Raw genomic sequence first — 23,435 nt, 5'->3', positions numbered from 1 at the left:
TGTGTCCCATCTCTCATCTTAGTGGAGGCAGCCCAGAGGTTCCGGTTTCTCCCCCTTTCAAATTCATTGCTAATGCTGCTGTAGCAGCAATGGCTATGGAGATAGAACCTAAACTAAAGACGTGTGTCTGGGTTCCAGCCTTAAAAGAGAGGTGCAAGAGAAGTTAGGATTTGTTTGGCTGTTTGGGTTTGGCAAATGTACAGAAAATAGTTAATGTAGCAGGCTGGAGACTGCTATCCTTATGAGGTCTGTTTGTAAGGTTGGCCCTTGGCTGGAATCCTGGCTAGTAAACAGTTCCAAATTGATATGACCTGTCCTTAAATGATAAGAGTGTCTTATTGTTCCTAGAGTGTTTGTGTAAATGATACGGTTTATACTTTGGGAGTCTGGAATTTTGGTACATGCTGGGCAGAGGGTATCTGTGTGACCAGCTCCCAATAGGAACCCTAGGCAGTGAATCTCTAATGACCTTCCCTGGTAGATAACATTCTACGTGTGTTATCACAATTCATTGCTGGAGGAATTAAGTGTGCGTGGCTCCACTAGGAGAGAACTCGTGGAAGATTGTACTTGGTGTCTCCCAGATTTTGCCCCATACACCTTTCTCTTTTGCTTCCTTTGCCTTGTATCCTTCCATTGTAATGAGTCTTAGCTGTGAAAACAACTTTATGCCAAGTCCTCTAAGTCCTTTTAGAGAATCGATGAACCTGGAGATGGTCTTGAGGCTAATTCTAGACATCGACATTAAAATGTTTGTTGTGATTTGGGCCATAGGGGTATGTGTGTATATGTGAGGGTGGGAATTGGAGAGAGGGAGGAAATTAACGTATATGAAATTTGAGGTTTTTATAACTTTGGGAGGTTAGCAGCAACAGTAGCTGAGACTAACACCAGAGGAGAGTTTCCTTCTTTACATGCAGAAGGAATACTGGCAGATTAACAGCGGTTTGTGCTCAGTGACTACTGCAGACAGGAACTTCATTCAGCGGTTGTATTGCTAGTGATGACACTTGGAGCGACAGCATCAACAACCAAGGAGCAGTGCAGTAGCTGCAGAGAGGTAGCCTTTAGACTGAGCTAGCACACCGCAGATTTTAGGATTTGTCATTCAAGAGAGGACTCCTGCTTATAAAAGTAAGACATTTTCTTGAGAAGTTGTATGACAGTTGTGGGTGAAAGAAGAAAGAGCCAAATCCATAATCATAGGTTTTAACATCTCTCTCAATTATTGCTAGAATAAGTAGACATAACATCAGCATTCTGTTTACAAGTACTGCTTATGCCCCTCTCCCTCAAGTTAAAGAAAATGCATTTTATTCCTATCTTGCTAGGTATCAGTATATAAGAAGTCTTTTCTGAAAAGGAACTTTGCATATTTATTATAACATTAGACCAATTTTACAGAAGAGGATACCAAACCTCTGATGTTACTGTAACCTAATACCTTAGATCAAACAGGCGGTAAGTGACGGGCTAGATTCAAAGAAAGGTTTGTTGGCAAAGCACATGCTCTGCTTTTTTATACAGTGGTGCCTGTATTGGGGCACCTGGGTGGCTCAGTCGTTAAGCATCTGCCTTCGGCTCAGGGCGTGATCCCAGAGTCCTGGGATTGAGCCCCGCATTGGGCTCCCTGCTCAGTGGGAAGCCTGCTTCTTCCTCTCCCACTCCCCCTGCTTGTGTTCCCTCTCTCGCTGGCTGTCTCTCTCTCTATCAAATAAATAAATAAAATTTTAAAACAACAACAACAACAATAAAAAACAATGGTGCCTGTATTGGCTTTAGGAATACTAATATTCCATATGGCATTTGGTTAATAAATACCATTATTTTTAGAAATTGGTTTGTTCTAGGACAAATAAATACTATACTGTTTTATTAGAATTAGAGATGGAAGCAGTTTCCAGTCTGCTTAAGTAGTATATTTGTAATTTCACTAAGATCAGAAGGAGGTTGGAATACTGCCCTATTTTTGTGATACTTTGGAATTCCATATTTTAGGGCTCATTACCATTCACTCTGATTTCTTGATGTTCTTTAAAGAAACATGAACGAGCTTAAGTCCATATAATGTGGCTCTTATAAAATTCATAGGTGCTTATAGGTCACTAAATGATGCAAAAAGAAATTTTATTTTATTTTTAATTTTTTTAAAGATTTTTATTTATTTGAGAGAGAAAGAGAGAGCAACGAGCAGTATGAAGGGTGAGAGGGAGAGGGAGAAGCAGGCTCTCCACCGAGCGGGGAGCCAGACGTGGGGCTCAATCCCGGGACTCCAGGATCATGACCTGAGCTGAAGGCAGATGCCCAACCGACCGAGCCCACCTAGGTGTGCTTATTTTTAATTATTAGAAGAAATTTCATTTTAAGAAGTATAAAATTGAGTGAATGTTTTGTTAACATTTTTGAGATGGTAGTATGGTAATAGTAGTAGAATTGGCCAAAAATCCTTGTGAAATATTTGATTGAAAGATCCAGTATGGAGCTTGAGACACATGGTGGCAAAGTATTTTATTTATTTATTTATTTATTTATTATTATTTTTTAAGATTTTATTTATTTGAGAGAGAGAGAACACGAGTGGGGGGAGAGGGGCAGAGAGAGAGGGCGAAGCAGAGGCCCTGCTGAGCAGGGAGTCCGCTGTGGGGCTCGCAGGACCCCAAGATCATGACCTGAGCTGAAAGCAGATGTTTAACTGACTGAGCCACCCAGGCACCCCATCAAAATTTTTGAAGTTCATTATTTTTCAAAATGAAAATAACCCCTTTCTCTCTGATTAATACTTACACATGACAAGTAGAAAAGCCAGGTATAATAATCCCTGTTAACATTTGGGTGAATTTGCTTTTCTCAACACAGTAGCCAGAGTGATTCTTTAAAAAGTAAATTGGATCATGTTACTCTTATGTTCAAAACTGTGTGTCTCACATTTCACACATTTCACGTTTTTTAGAATGGCCTTCAATGCCACACATGCTATTACCCTCCTAATGTCTTTATTTCTCTTTATCCCTTGCTCACTCCCAGTAGCAGTTGCCTTCTCAGAGCTTTCTAGAACACGCAACGCTTTCTATACCGGTTTCCTCTGCCTATAGCATTCTTCCCTCAGATATCTACATAGCTTACTCCTTACCTCCTTTATGATACTGCTTCAATGCCATTTTCTTTTAAGTCTTTCCTTCACTGCCTGTTTAAAATTGTAATTCCCCTCTTCCATCTCTGGCTGCTCCTTTTCCTACTTTTTAAAAAGCACTTATGACTTTATTTATTTATTTATTTGAGAGAGAGAGAGAGAGAGTGAGAACACGAGAAGGGTGAGGGGCAGAGGAGAAGCAGACTCCCCACTAGGCAGGGAGTCTGACACGGGGATTGATCCCAGGATTACAGGATCTTGACTTGAGCAGAAGGCAGATGCCCAACTGACTGAGCCACCCAGGCACCCCAAAAAGCACTTAGGACTTTAAAACATATTACATAATTTAAAAATTTTGATTATTATCTGTTTCCTTCTGCAAGATTGTAAGCTCCATACATTAAGGGCAGGGGTTTTTGGTCATTCACTGGGATTTTCCCCAGTGGTTAAAGACTTGGCTCTCATAGTTGGGTGCTCGGTAAATATTTGTTGGATTTGTTGAATGAAGGAATGTTATTGCTAAGGCAATTATAGATGTTGAATTCAATATGTATGGACTATGCTGTATAGTAGAAACTAAATATGCAAATAAATGGCATTTTGGTTGCATGTCATGAATTAGAAGGCTTTTGGAGAAATAATTTAGTTACTTAAAAAGTTAATATATTTTTTGCTAAGATGCCCATAATAAAATGAAGGCACTTAAGATCATTTTATTGAAACTGGTTCATAAATGGGATTTTGAACATTGCCACAGCTGCACGTTTGAAGAATTTGCCCCATCGTTGCCTTTTTGTTCTCATTGTCCTAAAATCTCAACAGTGGCAGCCTTGGAAAGGAAAATATTACTAATGAACAATGTGGTAACTATTTTGGGAGATGGTCGTGGTGGTAATTGTTTTCTAAGAAATATGTTTAGGCACAATTACACATTTAACAGATGAAGAGTGTTGATGGGGCTTACAGTGTTTGTGGAAATATGATTTCCAAGTCATTTGTAGGGTAGAGTTACCAATAATAGCTAGCGCCTTTGGGTTTGGATGTGCTTTGACTAACAGGAGGCTGTGAAAGGGTGAATGTTAACAAAAGGCTGCATTAAAAAAAATACTTGGAGTTACTGCCTCACGTCTGAAAGCCTCACTGAATATTCAGTTTATTCCCTCTGTATAATTTTTATTCATTTTTTAAGCAAAAAAGTTTTGAACATAGATGCCATGTAAAACGTTGTAGTAGGTTCTGTGGAAGAGGATATAAAAGTGATCAGGAGACCATAATCAACAAGTATATATAGATAGTATGGTGAGACTTTACATAATATCACTTTTATTTCTGTTTATGGAAGAACATAGTTAGCAGGATTAACATGTGTTTTCTGTTCTGGAAAGTGTTCACAAAGCCTAAGACTACTAGAAATTTAATAGAGGGAGCTACCTTGGCTTTATAATAGAACTTGGATATTAATTTCAGTCTTCAAGATTCTTTTATTTAGAAAAGAAGTACTAGGATCATAGACAATTCTAAGGTAATTTTGATAACCTCTTTTTTATGGTCATAGTATCTTAATAGGCTAAAACAAATATCTTATTCTTGAATTTCATATGCATTTTCGGTATGATCTGAAATTTAACTGTGATTTAATGGTTTACTATCAGAATCTTCCTTCCATGTTACTTTAGCGGCTGTTTCTCAGTTGTGTGGATTGCCATCTGTCATATTAATAATATCTCTTTAATGCTAACTAAAACCACTTCCCATCAAATTAGATAATGAAACAATTTATTTGTGCTGCTTAATTACAATATTCCTTTACTTTGTTGTCCTGTGTATTTCATTATTCTTCAACAAGAGAGAACTTCAGTAATTGATACTTGAGTCAGTGAAGCTGATTGGTGTGTTGACTTAGCCAGAGAGCTAACAAGTCCATAGAGCAACTGCTGCACTTATGTAAATTTACTGTGTGTTTCTAAGGAGACTGTTGATCCAGTGTTTTCATACAGCCCACCTCCCGAGATGGCTTCATTATCTGGCTTGTTAAAGCCTTTTTGTATGATGTTAATTTGTTTATCTGTAGCACAGGGGTCTTCATCCTGCTTATTTTCTACCCTGTCTCTTAAACCATAATCTCTCATAGTAGTCAGCCCTTGTGAGAGATACTCAATTTACGTAGGTCCGCATCGCTCTTTTCTGTAGTATAATGGAAAATTGCTTTTCAGGCACTTAGAATATAAATATTAAGAATAATTTTCAGAAATTTTTTTTGAACTGAAATAGTTTGTAATTATAGGTGGTGATGTGTTTTCAGGAGGAAGAATTTACGTCTAAGAAAGAAGTTTTTTAAAAGAAGAGAATGTTTAAAGTAATACTCAACTAATTGGGTTTTTCTCATCTTTTACAGAGCTTTACAAAGTAATATGACTTTTGGGATTCGAGCTTTGTAATACTAAACAAACCTTTGTTTTCTATAATTTGAAAATGAATTTTTTGGGGAAAAAGCTTAGCCAGTAAATTTTAATTATCAGAATACTGTTTCTATGACCTTATTCTCAAATGTAAGCTCCTTTTGCCCTCCTTGTCTTTTACCAGTCCTGAAATTATTAGGGTCAAAATAAAGTATCATAATTATTTGAGAGATGTGTGGTTTATTCTATCTGGTAGTCAACCCTTTTTCTGATATAAAACAGGATTTCCAGATATGAAACTGTAGGATCAAATCTTTTTTCTCGTGTATTAAGTATAAAAATAAAAATAGCCATTCCAGTACTTCACTTGATATGATAGTGTTTGCTTTCCTTATGTGTGATTTTAGGCATATTTTTTTTAAAAAGCTTCTCCTGTTGCCCTTGAAAAATGTAGTAGAATTATCAGACTTAAATGTTTGTATTTTGAAGACTCTGCATTGTTCATCATTTTCTTACTATGACAGTTTATATTTTGTGTGGAAGCATTGAGTGCGACAGTTAAGATATTTTATTAATTTATTTAAGATGTCATATAAATTTAAATTATTCTGGTTTTTCTATACTTGAATATTTGATCACATTTTTAGGCTAAATTTTTCTTTTACAGTTAGAAGTCCAAATGGTAATTCAGAGATTAAGAATAAAGTTTTAAAAAAATCTGTTAAATGAATAGGTTTATTATATTTGATTGATTCATCATTTAACCATGAGAGGAATTAGGCCAACTGCAAAGTTAGGGGACACAGTTCACAGAAGACTACCCTCACTTCTGACAGCAGTTATAAGTTCTGGGGGTTTCCAAAACCAATGCTGAGGTCCCATGATTTGTTAAAAGGATTTATGGAACTCACTGAAAGCTGTTACAGTCATGGTTACTGGTTATTACAGGGAAAGGATATAGATTTAAGTCAGCCAAGGAAAGAACACATTCAGCCAAGTCTGGGGAAGTACCAAACACAGAGCATCCTTTGTCCTCTCTTTATGGCGTTAAGACACATTATTTTCTCAGCTTCAGTGTGTGACAGTACTTAAGGAGTATTGTCAAACAGGGAAGCCCACTTGTGCTTTAATGATTAAGTATATTTTTTGTCAAGAAGCTCCTTTATGTAGACATTATTGATTGCCTTTGGGGCTAATCTCAGTCTTCAGGCCTGACTAAAAACCGACATCCACCCTAAATCGCATTGTTGATCTTTTTGGTGGGGTCAGTACCTACCCTGAGACTGGCAGTGACCTAAAGCCCCCAGGTTAAAAAAAAAAAAAAAAAAAGACACTTCTTAGGTGTGACCTTCCCAGGGTTTAGAGATTACCTCCCAGAAGGAGAGGGCAAAAGCCAGACTTCTCATTGGCAAGGTTAAACTCTTTACTACACAAAATGTGAGTAATATTAGAATGAGGTGTTCATGTGCTAATTCTAACAATATTTGAAAGACCTCTATAGAAATAAAAATACTTCTTACTAGTCACTTGTAGTGCAGTAGTAACTTGAAGTTACTCTACATTGTTGAGTAAGAATTAGAGATTTCTTGCAGTCTTACTTTATGCTCACAAAGGAAAAACTTTATTTCACTTCTGAATATTTATTTTGAATAGACTACAAGAGACAGACAATACTGCATTCTAAATGAAGTAATAATGTAGCATAATTTATGATATCAATAAATTGCAAGTAAAACTAATATTAATAATGGGATAGTTAAGTATGCCATTATAGAATTTTAAGAATCCATTAAAAATAGTTATGAAGAATATAACAGTGTAGCAAAAGCTTATCAGTTATAAAAGGATTACAGAGAGGAGCACAAATTCATATTATAACTTTGCAAAATGTACTTAAAATGAATTATACAAATAAAAATCCAGCTATTTAACATCTGTAGATTTATTCTGAGGTAGTTGAATGAGTCTGCAGAGCTGCTTAAATAAGGATGGTTATAGCAAAAAATTTTACTTCTTTTTTTCTCTTAACAGATTTTTTTTTTTAAGATTTTATTTATTTATTTGACAGAGAGAGAGACAGCCAGCGAGAGAGGGAACACAAGTAGGGGGAGTGGGAGAGGAAGAAGCAGGCTCCCAGTGGAGCAGGGAGCCAATGCGGGGCTTGATCCCAGGACTCTTGGATCACGCCCTGAGCCGAAGGCAGACGCTAAACGACTGAGCCACCCAGGCACCCCTCTCTTAACGGATTTTATCAGTGTTCTGCAGGAAAAGTCCTAATGCCCAGACTGATACATACTTTATTCTTTCTCATTCCCAGAGGTTAATCATAAATGGGACTTTATTAGATCTCCTGTGTAATCCTATACAAAGAGGGTTTCAACTTTATTTATTAGAAATGGATATATATTTTAAGAGTTTGTTACATAAAATGCAAAAAGCATTGCTTTCAGTTTTTTTAAAGATTTTATTTTATTTTATTTTATTTTTAAAGATTTTATTTATTCGACAGAGATAGAGACAGCCAGCAAGAGGGAACACAAGCAGGGGGAGTGGGAGAGGAAGAAGCAGGCTCATAGCAGAGGAGCCTGATGTGGGGCTCGATCCCATAACACCGGGATCACGCCCTGAGCCGAAAGCAGACGCTTAACTGCTGTGCCACCCAGGCGCCCCATAAAGATTTTATTTATTTGAGAGAGAGAGCATACATGAGCCGTGGGGAGGGGGGGCAGGAGAGAGAGAGGGAGAAGCAGAGTCCCCATTGAGGAGGGAGCCTGATGCAGGACTTGATCCCAGGACCCTGAGATCATGACCAGACCCAAAGGCAGACGCTTAACTAACTGAGCCACTCAGGTGCCCAGTTGCTTTCAGTTTTTAAGCGTGTTTTATCAAAACAAAGTCTTTTATCAGTTTTTTTAATCAGTTTTTTTGTTGTTGTTAGAATGGGGAAGTGACATTTCTTTTTAAAACTTTAAAAAGTTTTCTTTATTGAAAGAATGTTACCTTTTTCACCTTTGGAGATTGTTACCTAATAATAATTACATTGAATACATGTGACTTTTGAAACAAAAGACTGAGTAATTAATCATCAGTGTTTATTGCCGCTGTTTAAGGGATACCTGTGTATTAGAAATATTAATCCTCAGAGTGACCCATGAGGATGGATACCATTATGATTCCTTTTTATAGATGAGCAAACCGAGCCTTAGAGAGGTTAAATAATATGTAGTATCATACAAAGGTAAATTTAAGGTGGAGCCTGTTCAAACCTAGATGTGGTCTACTCTGGAAGACTGTGTTTTAAACCACTTTACTATCATGTTTCTGTGTTTATTACAGCATCTCTTTATAGTAGTTTTTAGTTGGGTACACATTAGAGCTTTGGAAATACACAGGTTCTGCCTCAGCCTAGATCTATCTATTGGTTAAGAATTTCTGCTGTGGGACCTTATAAATAGTATTTATTTTATTTTATTTTTATTTTTTTAGATATTTATTTGTTTGAGAGAGAGTAGAGAGAGCACAAGAGTGGGATGAGGGACAGAGGGAGAAGCAGGCTCCCCACTGAGCAGGGATCCTAATGCTGGACTCGATCCCAGGACTCCAGGATCATGACCTGAGCCAAAGGCAAACGCTTAACCAACCAAGCCACCCGGGTGCCCCAAATAATATTTATTTTAAACTGGTTATATGATTGTAATGCATAACCAAGGCAGAGGGCCATTACATGTAATGTACCTGACATTATGCTATAGACTGTGGGGAAATATAATCAAGTATAAGACACAATAATAGACCTCAAAGTAGCTGAAAAAAAACTTTGCTTACATATTTGACAAAATGTGTGATATTCATAGTTACATGTATAGGAAGGTTATATTATGTAAGTGTGGTAAAATCCTAAAACATACACATTTTAATGCTGCAAGACAAAATTAAGTTCAACCTCTTTATTTTGGGGATAGAAAAATTTTCAAGGATGTGGTATTTATCTGTGCTCAGTAGGTAGGAATGGATATGTAGTGAAGGGATAATGTTTGAGGTGGGAGAATAGCATAAAGAGGCAAGGATAAGGATGATATGTCTGGGGCAAATTACAGGACAGGAGTGTTACCGTGAGTAGGAGGTCCAGGTTAGAAAGAGCTTTTAATAGCCATCACAATAACTTTAGACTTGATTCAGTAAGCAGCAGACGAAAATTTCATTTTAATAGTTGGTGATTTCCTGGTTAGGAAACTAGGTAAAAGTTTACTAAATGAGATAGAAATAGAACCATGAATAACTCAGTTCTCTCCCCAAATGGAAACTGAAATGACAAGTGTGCATTAAGAAGACTGCAGACAGTTGTTTTCGGATTCTTAGCTGTTAAGCACTGTGGGCCCAGTGTTAACAGTTTGACACCTTTGCTAGGTGGATTTTAGCTAATCTCATGTGCCTCCAAGGGAGTGCTTTCCTGAAGGTTTGTTCTTTTTTTAAATTTTTTTTAAAAGATTTTATTTATTCATTTGAGAGGGAGCTGGAGAGTGAGTGAGAGAGCACAAGCAGGGGGAGCTCCAGGGAGAGAGGGAGGAGCAGACTCCCCACTGAGCAGGGAACCAGCCCCAGGGCTTGATCCTAGGACCCCAGGAGCTGAAGGCAGATGCTTTACCTGTCTGAACCACCCAGGCGCCCCTGAAAATTTGTTCTTTGTTAGGTTGTTGATACTGAAATTCTAGAGTAAGAGCTGGTTCCTCTCAGGAGAGGTTGCTGCTTTGGGTGGCAGAACGGTGTTTTGCACTTTTTGGCTCTCCTCTCTTTGTAATGGCTGACACCGCTTTAATATTTTTTCATCAGTCTATCCGTAAGTCCTTTGGTAGAATTCTCACTTGCCTTTGCTTTAGCTGTTGTATCCTTTTGCATTTTATTTAGGAGAGGCTGTCATATTTTCTTGATTTTTTTGATTTTATAAAGCTCTTATTTGCACATAATTTAAAGTTGTGATGATTTTCTGGTGTATATTGTCTGCTTTTTGATTCTTTCCTTCCTTTATCTTAGGTATAGATTCCCATAAGTAACTCATATGATTGCGGGTTTTTTGTTTTGTTTTTGAATGTTGTCTGCCTTTGAAGGGATGCCTTCTGGATCACCATGGTATAGGCGTGAACTCTGAGAATTAACTGTAGTAGTTGATAGCTTGATCAATCTTTTCTTGTCCCTTGAGGGCTGATTCAGCATAGGTGATGGTAATGGCTATTTTAGGCTAGGAAGAAGTCTCAAGTCAGTAGGAATCCTCTGGCATAAAATGATGAATTTCTTGTCATTGTTTAGTTTTATTTTGTTGTGTTTTTTTTTAACTTTATATTTGGAAAAAAATTAGAGGTGTAGAGATACTGTGGAAGGGTCCTGTGTACCCTTCACAGTTTCCTCCAATGGTTGCATTTTAATGATAGTACACTGTCAAAACAAAGGCATTGATATTGTGCAATGCCTATTTATAATTCTGTTTCATTTTATTGCTGTGTAGATTCGCATAACTATCACCACAATCAAGACACAGAATTGATCAAAGATCTCCCTTCTGGTACCCTTTTCTAATCACACCCATTACCTCCTTCTGACTGTCTCTGCTCCTTTGCAACCATCAGTCTCTTTTCTCTATAATTTTGTCATTTTGAGAATGTTATATAAATAAAATCGTAGAACATGTGAATTTTCATTTTGAGGTTATGGTCATTTGTTGTGTATGTTTCCTTTTAAAGAAATCACCAAACTGTCCAGAGTGGCTGTACCATTCCTGTCAGCAGTGTGTAAGAGATCCACTTTCTTCCACATCCTCACCTGCATTTGATACTGTCACTATTCCTTACTCTAATTGTTCTGATAGGTGTGTGGTGATGTCATAGTCTTAAATTTTATTTGAAGTGCTCTCTGTGGTTTTAAAATTTGCATTTCCTTAATGTCTAATGGTGTTGAGTATCTTTTCATGTGCTTATAGGCCATTTGTATATCTTTGGAGAAATGTCTTTTCAAATGCTTTTTGCCTATTTTTTACAAATATGAATATGTCTTTTTATTATTTAGATTTTGTAAATACTTTCTCCCATTCTCCGGCTTGTCTTTTCATTTTTGTGATGGTGTCCTTCAAGTACAGTAGGTTTTTTTTTTTTAAGTTTTTATTTAAATTCTGGTTAGATAACATACAGTGTAATACTAGTTTCAGGTGTACAACATAGTGATTCAGTATTTCCATACATCACCCTGTGCTCATCACAAGTGCTCTCCTTAATCCCCATCACCACTTACTAAACATGCCCTTCCACTTCCTTCCTTCCTGGTAACCATCCCTTTGTTCTCTATCGTTTAGAGTCTTTTTCTTGGTTTGCCTCTCTGTCTCTTTTTCTCTCTTTTCCCCTTTGCTCGTTTGTTTTTTTACTTATATTTCACAGATAAGTAAAATCATATGGTATTTTTCTTTCTCTGACTGACTTATTTTGCTTTGCATAATACTCTTCTAGCTCCATCCTTGTCAATGCATATGGCAAGATTTCATTCTTTCCATGGCTGAATAATATTCCATTGTGTATATATACCACAGCTTCCTTATCCATTCATTAATTGATGGACACTTGAGCAGTTTCCATAATTTGCCTATTGTAGTGATTAACACTATTATAAATTCTAGGGTACATGTATCCCTTTGAATTAGTATTTTTGTATTCTTTGGGTACTCAGTGCTATTGCTGGATTGTAGGGTAGTTCTAGTTTTAACTTTTTGAGGAGCCTCCATATTGTGTTCCACAGTGATTGTACCAGTTTGCATTCCCCCCAACAGTGCAAGAGGGTTCCCCTTTCTCCACGTCCTTGCCAACACCTTTTGTTGTTGATTTTAGGCATTCTGATACGTGTGAGGTGATATCTTGTTGTAGTTTTGGTTTGCATTTCTCTCATGATGAGTGATGTCGAGTATGTTTTCATGTGTGTTGGCTGTCCATATGTCTTCTTTGAAAAAGTGTTTGTTCATGTCTTCTGCCCGTGTTTTAATTGGATTATTTGTTTAGGGGGTGTTGAGTAGTATCAGTTCTTTATATATTTTGGATACTAACCCTTTATTGGATATGTCATTTGTAAATACCTTTTACCATTCCGTGGGATGTCTTTTAGTTTTGTTGATTGTTTCCTTTGCTGCTCAGAAGCTTTTTATTTGATATAATCCCCATAGTTTATTTTTGTTTTTGTCTCCCTTGTCTCAGGAGATTATCTAGAAAGAAGTTGCTATGGCTGATATCAAAGAAGTTAGGATTTTTAGTTTTTATGGTTTTTATTTTTTCAGGTCTCAAATTTAGGTCTTTAATCCATTTTGATTTTATTTTTGTATGTGGTATAAGAAAGTGGTCCAGTTTCATTCTTTTGCATGTTGTTGTCCAATGTGTCATTTAATTTTGACCATATTTTTGAATTCAATATAGATGCAGTAGTATAGTATATATTCTTTTGTGACTGACTTCTTATGCTTGTGAGATTTATCTATGTTACTGTATAGAGCCGTAGTTCATTCTTATTGCTATAAATCACTTAATGCATTTACAAAAATCTATCCATTCTGAGAAGAAGGAACCCTGTTACAGTGTTGGTGGGAGTGCAAGCTGATATAGCCACTCTGGTTAACAGTATGGAGTTCCTCAAAATGTTGAAAATAGAGCTACCCTACGACCCAGCAATTGCACTACTAGGTATTTACCCCAAAGATACAAATGTAGTGATCCGAAGGGGCACCTGCACCCCATGTTTATAGCAGCAATGTCCACAATAGCCAAACTAATGGAAAGAGCCTAGATGTCCATTGACAGATGAATGGATAGAGAAGATGTGGTATATATATATATATATACATACATATATATACACATACATATATATGTATGTGTATATATATGGAATAGTAGTCATCAAAAAAATGAAATCTTGCCATTTGCAATGACGTGGATGGAACTAGAGGGTAATTATGCTATGTAACTAGAGGGTAATTATACTAAGTGAAATAATTCAGTCAGAGAAAGACAATTCTAGTATGATTTCACTCCTATGTGGAATTTAAGAAACAAAACAGGAACATAGGGGAAGGGAGGGAAAAATAAAACAAGGTGAAATCAGAGAGGGAGACAAACCATAAGAGACTCTTAATCATAGGAAACAAACAGGGTTGCTGGAGGGGATAGGGGTAGGGGAATGGGGGTAACTGGGTGGTGGACATTAAGGACAGTGTGTGATGTAATGAACACTGGGTATTATATAAGACTGATGAATCACTGAACTCTACCTCTGAAACTAATACACTGTATGTTAACTAATTGAATTTAAATGAAAAAAATTTCTTCATTGACTTAAAAAAAAATCTGTCCATTCTGTCGTTGATAACATTTGGTTATTTCCAATTTGGTGAGTAGAAATAATGCTACTGAGAACATTCTCATATATTAAGGTGCACATAAGCATGCAATCTCTTTAGTGTATCCATAGAAATAGAATACATAAGAATTGTAGGATAGTCATATATTCATCTTCAGTATATTGAGTCAGTTTTCCCAAAGTTGTACCAACTTGCACTCCGACTAGTAACGTACTAGCTCTGATGCTCCACGTTGTTATCAACTCTTGATATTCAGTGTTTTTTTAATATCTGGTATTTTATTGTGGTTTTAACTCTCATTTCCCTGATGACCGGTGGGGTTAAGCATCTTTTCATATGTTTATTGGATATGATATTAGTCATTTAGATATAGGTTAGAAAAATGTTTATTTCTGGTTCACTTACAGTGTTGGTGGCTGTTGTGAAGCTGTATGTATTCTTAATCTGGCTGAAAGAGCAGCCCCTCTTGTAATATGCTCCTATTTCAGAGGGAAAGAGGAAAAAATTAATAGAAACGACTAATATCTTTTGAAGCTTCTGCTTGGATTTATCGAAGGATTTATCGAAGGATTTATTGATTTATTCTGTAGGCTAAAAAAGCATATCACAGAACTGTGCTTAGTGTCGATGGGTGAGGGAATTATTCTCTCACAGGAGGCATTGCAAGTCACATCACTCTGAATGGGGGTAAAAATCCTTTCACAGAAGGAGAAAGCACAAATACTCTGGAACAGTAATGAAGTCTGCCACTTTGTTAGGTGCCTGTTGAACTCTTCTGTAGTTTTCTTTTATCTTGACTTTTTCTTAGGGATTGCTAATGAGGTTTTTATCCGTCCTTTTTTCTTTTTCCTGGTAAGTTCTGGATATAAAACTGGGTGGCTCAGTCAGTTAAGCATCTGACTCTTGGTTTTGGCTCAGGTCATGATCTCAGGGTCCTGAGATGGATCCCCACTCAGCGGGGAGTCTACCTGAGATTCTTTAACCTCTCTCTCCCTCCCCCTTTGCTCTTTCCCTCCTCTTGCTTGCACTCTCTCTTTCAAATAAATAAATAAATAAATAAAATCTTTTATTTAAAAAAATCAATAGAATTTGTTGGTTATATGTAATGCAGGTATTTTCTCCCACTCTGTAATTTGCCTTTTAAATCTCAATGTTTTTTGTTAAATAAAATTCTTTAAAAGAAAATTGAAATGTAATGTTAGTTTCAGGTGTGTGACGTAATGATTTGGTAATGTATATATTATAAATAAAATTATTAATTTCAATGTCCTCTCATTTATCAGTATTTTTCCTTCATAATTGTGCTTTTGTGTCTTGTTTAAGAAATCTTTCCTTACTCCAAAATTATGAAGATACTCTTCTGTTATCTTCTAGGGTCTTTATTGTTTTGCCTTTTACATTTCAGTCTGCAGTTTTCCTAGAATTATTGCTTAGTTGACATTTTAACATACTTCTGTAAGTCTAGGAAAAAGGTAAAATGGTTTCTTAATGGTTTCAAATTAACTCAGTTTACATATAGAAGCATACTGATAGTAAACTGATGTATATGTAGAAAATATATCTATTAGTAACACCTCTTTTTACCAAATCCTCAGAGATAAAAACATACTGGGCATGTTTAAATTTTTACTGCATTTAAAACTGCAGAAATTCATCTTTCTCCATAGCTGCAGGTAGCCAGTGAACCACAAAGTCTTTCCTATTTCAAATATTATCAGGAAGATAACAGATGTTCCTTAAATGAGGCCTTAATCCTGGTCCTTATGGAAGTTGAGATTTTCATTTTTATTTCATGTGTGCTTGCTTAATTCCTTCCTCTTGTCCGAACTTGTCTGTATAAATTTCTAGTGAAGAACCAAAGGGAATCTTATCTGGATGTTTAATACAGAAATTGTTTAAATAATTGTATTTCTATTATGCAAACACACTGGTGGTTTGCCTTTCTTTAGCAAAGGCTGAAGTTGTTTCCTACTTAACACATAACCATTAAACATCTTTTGGAGAATTATTACTATTCTAATATTTGTAGGATAATTTGGAAATTAAGTTTTATCATCCATTAGACCAAAATATTTGATCTTAAGAATTGACCAAGTTAAACAAACAGTAACATTTGGAAATTGTTTGGTTTTAACTTTGTACATGGCATTTATTGTCCATTGTAAATGTAAATTTTTTAATCTTTGTAATAGATCTTATAGTTAAAATGAGAAGGCTTGTCTGACTTGTCTTTTAGCATTGACAACTCAGCTTGCAGTTAATCAAAACTCCTTTTTTGTTTTTTTTTTTAAGATTTTGTTTATTTCTTTGACAGAGAGACAGCGAGAGAGGGAACATAAGCAGGGGGAGTGTGAGAGGGAGAATCAGGCTTCCCACTGAGCAGGGAGCCCAGTGCCTGGCTCTGGGCCGGGACTCTGGGATCATGACCTAAGCCGAAGGCAGACACTCAATGACTGAGCTACCCAAGCGCCCACAACTGGTCAAAACTCTTACCTGTAGAAAAGAGTAAGTTATTTAAATAGTAGTTGTTTAAGAAGTAGTAAACATTAAAGATCATTTTGAACATTAGTGAATAAAAAAATCACTGATTATAAAGGATTTGGTCAATATAGAAATAAGTTGCATCTTTGTGTTCAACTTTAAAAAAATACATGGATATTAAGAAGTTGGAATTCTTAGTGGGTACTACACAAATTATTTCCATATGAGTACTTAGAAATAAATATATTCGGGGCACCTGGATGGCTCAGTCGGTTAAGCATCTGCCTTTGGCTCGGGTCATGATCTCAGAGTCCTGGGATTGGGTCCCATGTCAGAGTCCCTGCTCATTGGGGAGCCTGCGTCTCCTACTCCCCGCCCCCTGGCTCATGTTCTCTCTCTCTCTCTGACAGATAAATAAATAAAATCTAAAAAAAAAGAAACAAATGTACTATAAAAACTTAACATTTTAATATATTAAATACACTTACAATATACTAAATATACTTTAAATTACAAAAACAGTTTCAGGGTGCAACCCCTAAATGTGGTTTTTGGTACTTCAAATGTAACATCTGAAAATAGGGTTTGTTCAAAAAGGGTTGCAGGATTATGTTGCCCATTATGTGATAGCATTCTTTTTTTGTAACAACCATGTGGATATGCAGTAATTTTTCTTCTGTAAAGTTTACTTCCAACCTTTATTTAGATTTTGTAATTCTTGAGGACTTCCCCTTAAATGCCTTGATATTCAGACAAAGTGATATTAACTTTTGATATTTTTAGTAGTAAATGTGGACCATTATCCAAGATTTGTTTTATTAACATAATATTGTCCTTGCTTTTCAGCGGGGATCTGATGAGCTTCTTCCTTCTGGTGTCATTAACGGACCTTTTACCATGAACAATTCTACTCCTACAGGTGTGTATGGTGAGTTTTCATTTTTTCAAAATCTAAAATGTTTTCTTTCTGTGAGTTGCAAAAAAATTTTTTTTACAGTGTTCTTAGTTTGCTCATCTTATAAACATTTGTTGAAGTCCATTATTTATAACAAAACTAAAACTTATTGTAGTAAAGTTCACATGAGATTACCAGTTGTAGCTCTTAAGTTTTAAGAATTAATTTGTATCTAATTTGATAATTACTTTTTTGACTGATGTTCTTTGTGTTATATAGGTGTGATAAAACTGTCAATAAGTTGGTGACCCAGAACAATTGAGTAAAAGAGCTGGATTTAAAAGCTTGTGTTTAATGACAGTTTAGAATAATAGAAGTATTAAAACTATAAGATCACATGATTTTTAAAAATTGGAACATAATTTACATTCCATAAGTTGCCACATGGTTTAAAAATAAGTGTTCTTGAAATTTAGGGACTGTAAAATGAACTGGCAGAGTGCAGTACTGGAGGAAGAGTGAGCGGTTAAGAGGCTATTGCTGTATGGGATATCCCACTTAGGGATGATATTTTGTACTACACCACTAACAGTTGTGATAGAATGAGAGAATTCACAGAAGGTGAAATTGGTAGTGGCTGGTGATTAATTGAATGTTTGAATAAAGGATTCCATCAATGATTTATTTCCAGGTTTTGGACTTGGATAATTGAGTAGATAAATGGTGGTGCCATTCATATAGAAAATAGAGGAAGAAGTTGGACAACATAGCAGGTTCAGATTTTTACATATTGAATTTGAGGTTCCTTTGCAACATCCAAATGGAAGTGTTGTGTAGTCACTGGGTTCTTCTGGTCTCAACATCAGGAGAGAAATTTGGAAATTAGTATCATCCACAGTTGAAAAGACATGAAGAGTGGAGAGTTTCGGAAAAGGCCAGATTTTTATTTTTATTTTTTTTATTTTTAAATATTTATTTATTAGAGCGTAAAAGAGCACACAAGCAGGGGAGAGGAAGAAGCAGGCTCCCCGCTCAGTGGGGAGCCCAACACGGGGCTCAATTCCAGGACCCTGGGATCATGACCTGAGCCGAAGGTAGACGTCCAACTGACTGAGCCCCCAGGTGACTCTGAAGGCCAGATTTTTATCCAAATGTTTTTGGAGTTGTAGGGAGTAGGAAATGAGTGGACCTCACTTTCCAGACCCTGAGCTACATGGTGTTTGGGAGAGTGAACAGCTTCTGTGTGAGGACTGTATGAGAGAAGTGGACTAGGTTCAGGTAGGGCAAAAGATGCAATGAAAATTCATGGAAGAGATTAAGAATATATGGGTATTGATTAACCATAGTACACTGCTCTGTAGTACTAAATGGAAAGATTTTGTGGGCAGGACAGCAGCAGAGGATTTGTTCATGTAGAAGTGTGAACAGAGCAATATGAGCATGAAACTAAAGCCGTTTTCTCAAACTTGAGCTGGCATCAGAATCACCTGGAGGGCCTGTTAAAGCACGGTTGCTGAGTCCATACCCAGGATTTTTATTAAAATAGATCTGAGGCGGGTCCTTAGAATTTGTATTTCCACAAGTTCCCGGGTAATGGTGATGTTGTCATTTGAGGAAGCATACTTTGAGAACTACTGTATGAGGAAATACTAAAATCTAAAGTTTCTAAACCTGATTATCCTCTTGGTCTGGTAGGCTTGTAAAAAAATGTCTGTCCTTAGGGTGCCTGTGTGGCTCAGTTGGTTAAGCGCCTGACTCTTGATATCAGCTCACGCCTTGATTTCAGGGTCGTTAGTTCAAGTCTCACATTGGGCTACACACTGGGCATGGAGCCTACTTTTTAAAAAAAGTCCCTACTCCTAGAGTTACAGTACATCTAGGGTGGGCCCATTATATTTGTTCTTATTTTAAAAACAGGTCACTTTGTTGGGTCATGTTTATGAACTACCAGGATGGATGACCAGAAAGATTTCATGTTGGTTGATTGATTACTTAGGAAAAGAAAGAAATATGAAATGGGAGTTTAGCTGGCAGCAGCAGTTTGTTCTGTTTTGCTTTTATGTTTTGAGTTTCTTATATCCCATTCTACGTTCAGTGTTTCTCTTCCTGAAGCATATCCTCTTTAGTAGCTATTTCTGCAAAGCTCTATAAATGGTAACCTCTCAGACTTTGACTAAAAATGTCTATTTCATTATCACTATTCAATGTTAGTTAGCTATTTTGAATCTTAGGTTGACAGTTTTTTCTCTTAACACATTGAAGGTACTGTTCTATTATTCTTTTGGCTTCTGTTGTTAAGAAGTCTGTTGTCAGTCTTGGTTATTACTTTGTAGGTAAAATTACTTCTTTATAGTTATTTTTAAACATTTTTCTCTTTATTTTTGTTCAGTGGTTTAACTAGCTATTTGTAGGTATGGATCACAGGTTCTCAGCCCTGGATGCTCACTAAAATAGCTTGGGAAGCTTTGAAGAAAATAGAGATATCTTGACCTACCCCATACCAATTCTAAAATCTCGGGGTAGAGGGGTGGGAATTGGAGGTCTAGGCACTGTTTTTTGTTTATTTTTAAAGCTTCTTGGGCAATAATCTAAGGTTCAGCCAGTGTTGAGGACCATTGCTTGAGACTTACTTTCATTTATTCTACTTAGGAGTGACCCAACTTTTCCCAGAACTGCCTCCTCCTGGAACTCCAGTTCGAGGTGGTATGGGACCATTTATTTCATTCAGTCCTGCATTTGTTCTAACCTCTTACATTCATTGTCATGTCTTTCTCCTTAAGGTCCTGTATTTTGGATAGTTTCCTTAAAATGGTTTTCTGATTCATTCATTCTCTCTCTGTGTGTTCAGCTTTGTCTAATGTGCTATTTAATCATTCTATTAAATATTTGATTAGTCTAATGTTTTTCCTTGTGTGAATCATAATTTTTAGCTGAATTGTTTTTTCTTCTGTGAGAATCTCTAGGTGTTTTGTGTTTGCTCTGCTAGACTTGCTAAGGTATCACCAGCCCATAACATGGTCTAATGTATATGATAGTTTATTGCCTTGGAGATTCTTATACTAGAGAGGAAGAGAAAATTCAGAATCCAAGCATTCACATTTCCCCATCAGAATCTGAACGGAGATAGGCTTCCTTTCTAAAGACTTTTGAAAGATGGGATTTCTTTTTTTTCTTTTCTTTTCTTTTCTTTTCTTTTCTTTTCTTTTCTTTTCCTTTCCTTTCCTTTCCTTTCCTTTCCTTTCCTTCCTTTTCTTTTCCTTCCTTCCTTCCTTGATAGGAACTTTCTAATTTTAGTTTGCTTTCATTGAGGAGCTTAGCTGTTGACATGGCATCAGGAAATTTCCCCCCTTTTTTGTTTGAGGTCACTTATACAGCAAAATGTTTTTGTGATAGTTGATCTAATATTTGCAAGTTTCTAAAAGCACTAAAATTTCAAGATTTTGGTGCTCCATTCCTTGACTACAGTAAAGATTCCTAGTTGATTTTGAACAAATTTGGAGAGAAAGTTTTTAGGGCTCATTTACAAAAGAGTTTTTTTTTTTTTTTTTAAAGATTTTATTTATTTATTCGACAGAGATAGAGACAGCCACCGAGAGAGGGAACACAAGCAGGGGGAGTGGGAGAGGAAGAAGCAGGCTCATAGCCTGATGTGGGGCTCCATCCCAGAACGCCGGGATCACGCCCTGAGCCGAAGGCAGACGCTTAACCGCTGTGCCACCCAGGCGCCCCTGCAAAAGAGTTTTTAATCCCTGTGTGAGGTAGATTTTCAAAGATATGGAAATTTTAAAAATCACATTGATAATGTGTAGGTGAAAGAGCCAGTGTGCTGTTGTGCTGAAGGAACTTCTTGGTATTCAGTATAATCTTATCACAAAATTTTTGTGGCTCATTTAACCTAAATGTGGATTTAAAAATAATTTCTAAAATTTGATAACTATAGTATCTCTGTATTAGTAGAATATTGCTTGTTTGGTGAAGGAGTTATGTATGTCCCAAACCAATAGCAAGTACACGTCGGCCCCATAGCACTATCAGAACAGTATTTTTATCATGACGCTGTTGTACCAAAACTTAGGTTTGTATTATTACCTCAAAAAAGTTGATCTTTAATGTAGAACTTTTTTTTTTTTTTTTTTTTGAGAGGGAGGGAGTAGGGGCAGAGAGGGAGGGAGAGAAAGAATCTTAAGCAGGTTCCATGCCCAGCACAGAGCCTGACTGAGGGAGGAGAATTGAACCTAACTAAGGGTTGGGAGATTGAACCTCATATCGGGCTCCTCACTCAGAGTGGATTCTGCTTGGGATTCTTTCCCTCGTCCTCTCCCTCCCCCTCCGTGTCTCCCTCTGCTCTTCTTGGTGCATATGCATGCTTGCATGTGTGCACCCTCTCTCTCCCCCTCCCAAAATAAATAAATAAAACCTGAAAAAAGAAAAAAAGAGAAGGAGACCTAGAAAATGGCAGAGATAATGAAATTAGCAGATTTGGACTTTGAAATGGTTATTAAAAGCATGTTTAATGATTTAAAGGAAACTATTAGCATAATAAGGAGAATGTGTCTAAAAAACACATGGCATGGCATTAATAGCACATATGTTCTGTGGAATAAATGATCAGTCAATTTAAAGACAGCAGTAGAGGGGTGCCTGGCTGACTTACTTAGTAGAGCGCATGACTCTTGATCTCTGGGTTGTGAGTTTGAGCCCCACATTGGGTGGAGAGAGTACTTAAAAAAAAAAAAAAGCAATAGAAACTTAAAGCACACAGACCAAAAAAGATTGAAAAAGAAATGAACAGAGTCTTTAGTAAACTATAGAAAAAAATCAGGTGGTCTAAACGTAAGTGTAATTCAGGTCCCAGAATGGAAGATGGGGGCAGGGAAGCAGATATACCTGAAGAAATGATGACTGAAAATATTCCAAATATGGCGGAAACTATAAAGCCACGTAACTAAGACGTTCAGTGAACCACAAGCAGGATAAATACAGTGAAAACCGCACCAAGGCTCATCAGAATCAAATTCTTGAAAACCAGGAATGCAAAACAAATCTTCAAAGTAGCCAGGGGAAAAAAAAGGTCCCATTTTATTCAGTAGAACAAAGGTAAGAATGATACAAAATTTTTTGTCTGAATCGTAAGCCAGAAGACAATGGAGTAATGGCTTTAAAGTGCTGAAAATAAATACAATCATCTATACTATTTAAGTTTTAAAAATGAAGTTAAAATTAAACTTGCTTTGAGGCACACAAGAGCTGAGAGCATTTGTCAGTAACAGATGTCTGTTACATGAAATGGTAAGGAAATTCTTCAGACTTGAGGAAAATGGTACCAGGTGAAAACTTGGGTCTGTACAAAATGGTAAATATCCACAAAGTGGATATATGACTTCTCCCTCCTTTTTTTTTTTTTTTTTGGTTTGTTTGTTTTGTTAATTTAAGATAATTGAAGGAGAATTCTGGGAATAGTGGAGTAAGAAGCACCCAGGCATCTGACTTCCTACCTAGACAACAATTGCACTGACAGACTCTTTCTGTAATTTGGAACTCTGGAGTCTATTGAAAGCTTGCAAGTTGTTCCAGAGGAAGACTTAGAAGGTAAATTGTGTTTAATTTTGGTCCATTTTAGTTCTTAGCACAGTAGCAGCTACCCATCTTCTGCTCTTTTTAAAAAATATTTTGTTTATTTATTTGAGAGAGAGAGATAAGAGAAAGCACGAGCCAGGGGAGGGGGGTGCGGGGTAGGGAGTGGGTGTGGAGGGAGCAGGGAGCCTGATGCGGGGCTCTATCCCAAGACCCTGAGATCATGACCTGAGCCCAAGACAGACACTTAACTGACTGAGCCACCCAGGTGCCCCCATCCTCTGCTCTTAAATCACATGGAGGGTAGCTGCGTACATGTTCCAGGAGCAGCTCACAAATAGCTTAAGGGAGCCAGGATGGGTAGAAAGGACCCTGTCCTCTTAACTTTCAGGGATGTGTGTTCTGATTGTTAATTGCCGCTTCTGAGCACACAGTTGCAGACAAAGAGGCAGGCAGCCATTCATTGTCTTTGCATCTCCTCCTATTGTAGCAAACTCCTTCCAGCTCCAGGGACTTCTAGTGAATTCAGAGAGCTGGCACGCTTTCCCTCTCCCTTCATTTATCCTCTTTCAC

The 23,435-nt window shown here is 36.8% G+C and overlaps 1 protein-coding gene across 11 annotated transcripts in view; it reads left to right on the top strand.

The window, feature by feature from the left end:
* PTBP3 (polypyrimidine tract binding protein 3) overlaps window positions 1-23,435 on the top strand; it is a 112,714-nt gene that overhangs the window by 18,528 nt on the left and 70,751 nt on the right. For 4 of the 11 annotated variants that reach the window (XM_048223089.2, XM_057313684.1, XM_057313682.1 and 1 more), the window contains one exon: window positions 17,240-17,312. In XM_048223089.2, coding sequence (XP_048079046.1) covers window positions 17,240-17,312 — 73 coding nt within the window. Of the gene's footprint in view, window positions 1-17,237; window positions 17,322-22,721; window positions 22,878-23,435 lie in introns of those variants that run through there. The other 7 variants (XM_048223090.2, XM_048223088.2, XM_057313681.1 and 4 more) reach the window with 4 other exon arrangements.

Source organism: Ursus arctos, unplaced genomic scaffold, assembly GCF_023065955.2.
Source record: "Ursus arctos isolate Adak ecotype North America unplaced genomic scaffold, UrsArc2.0 scaffold_18, whole genome shotgun sequence".
NCBI lineage: Eukaryota > Metazoa > Chordata > Mammalia > Carnivora > Ursidae > Ursus > Ursus arctos.
The sequence above is the reverse complement of the archived record's forward strand: the minus strand, read 5'-3'. Positions and strand labels throughout refer to the sequence as shown.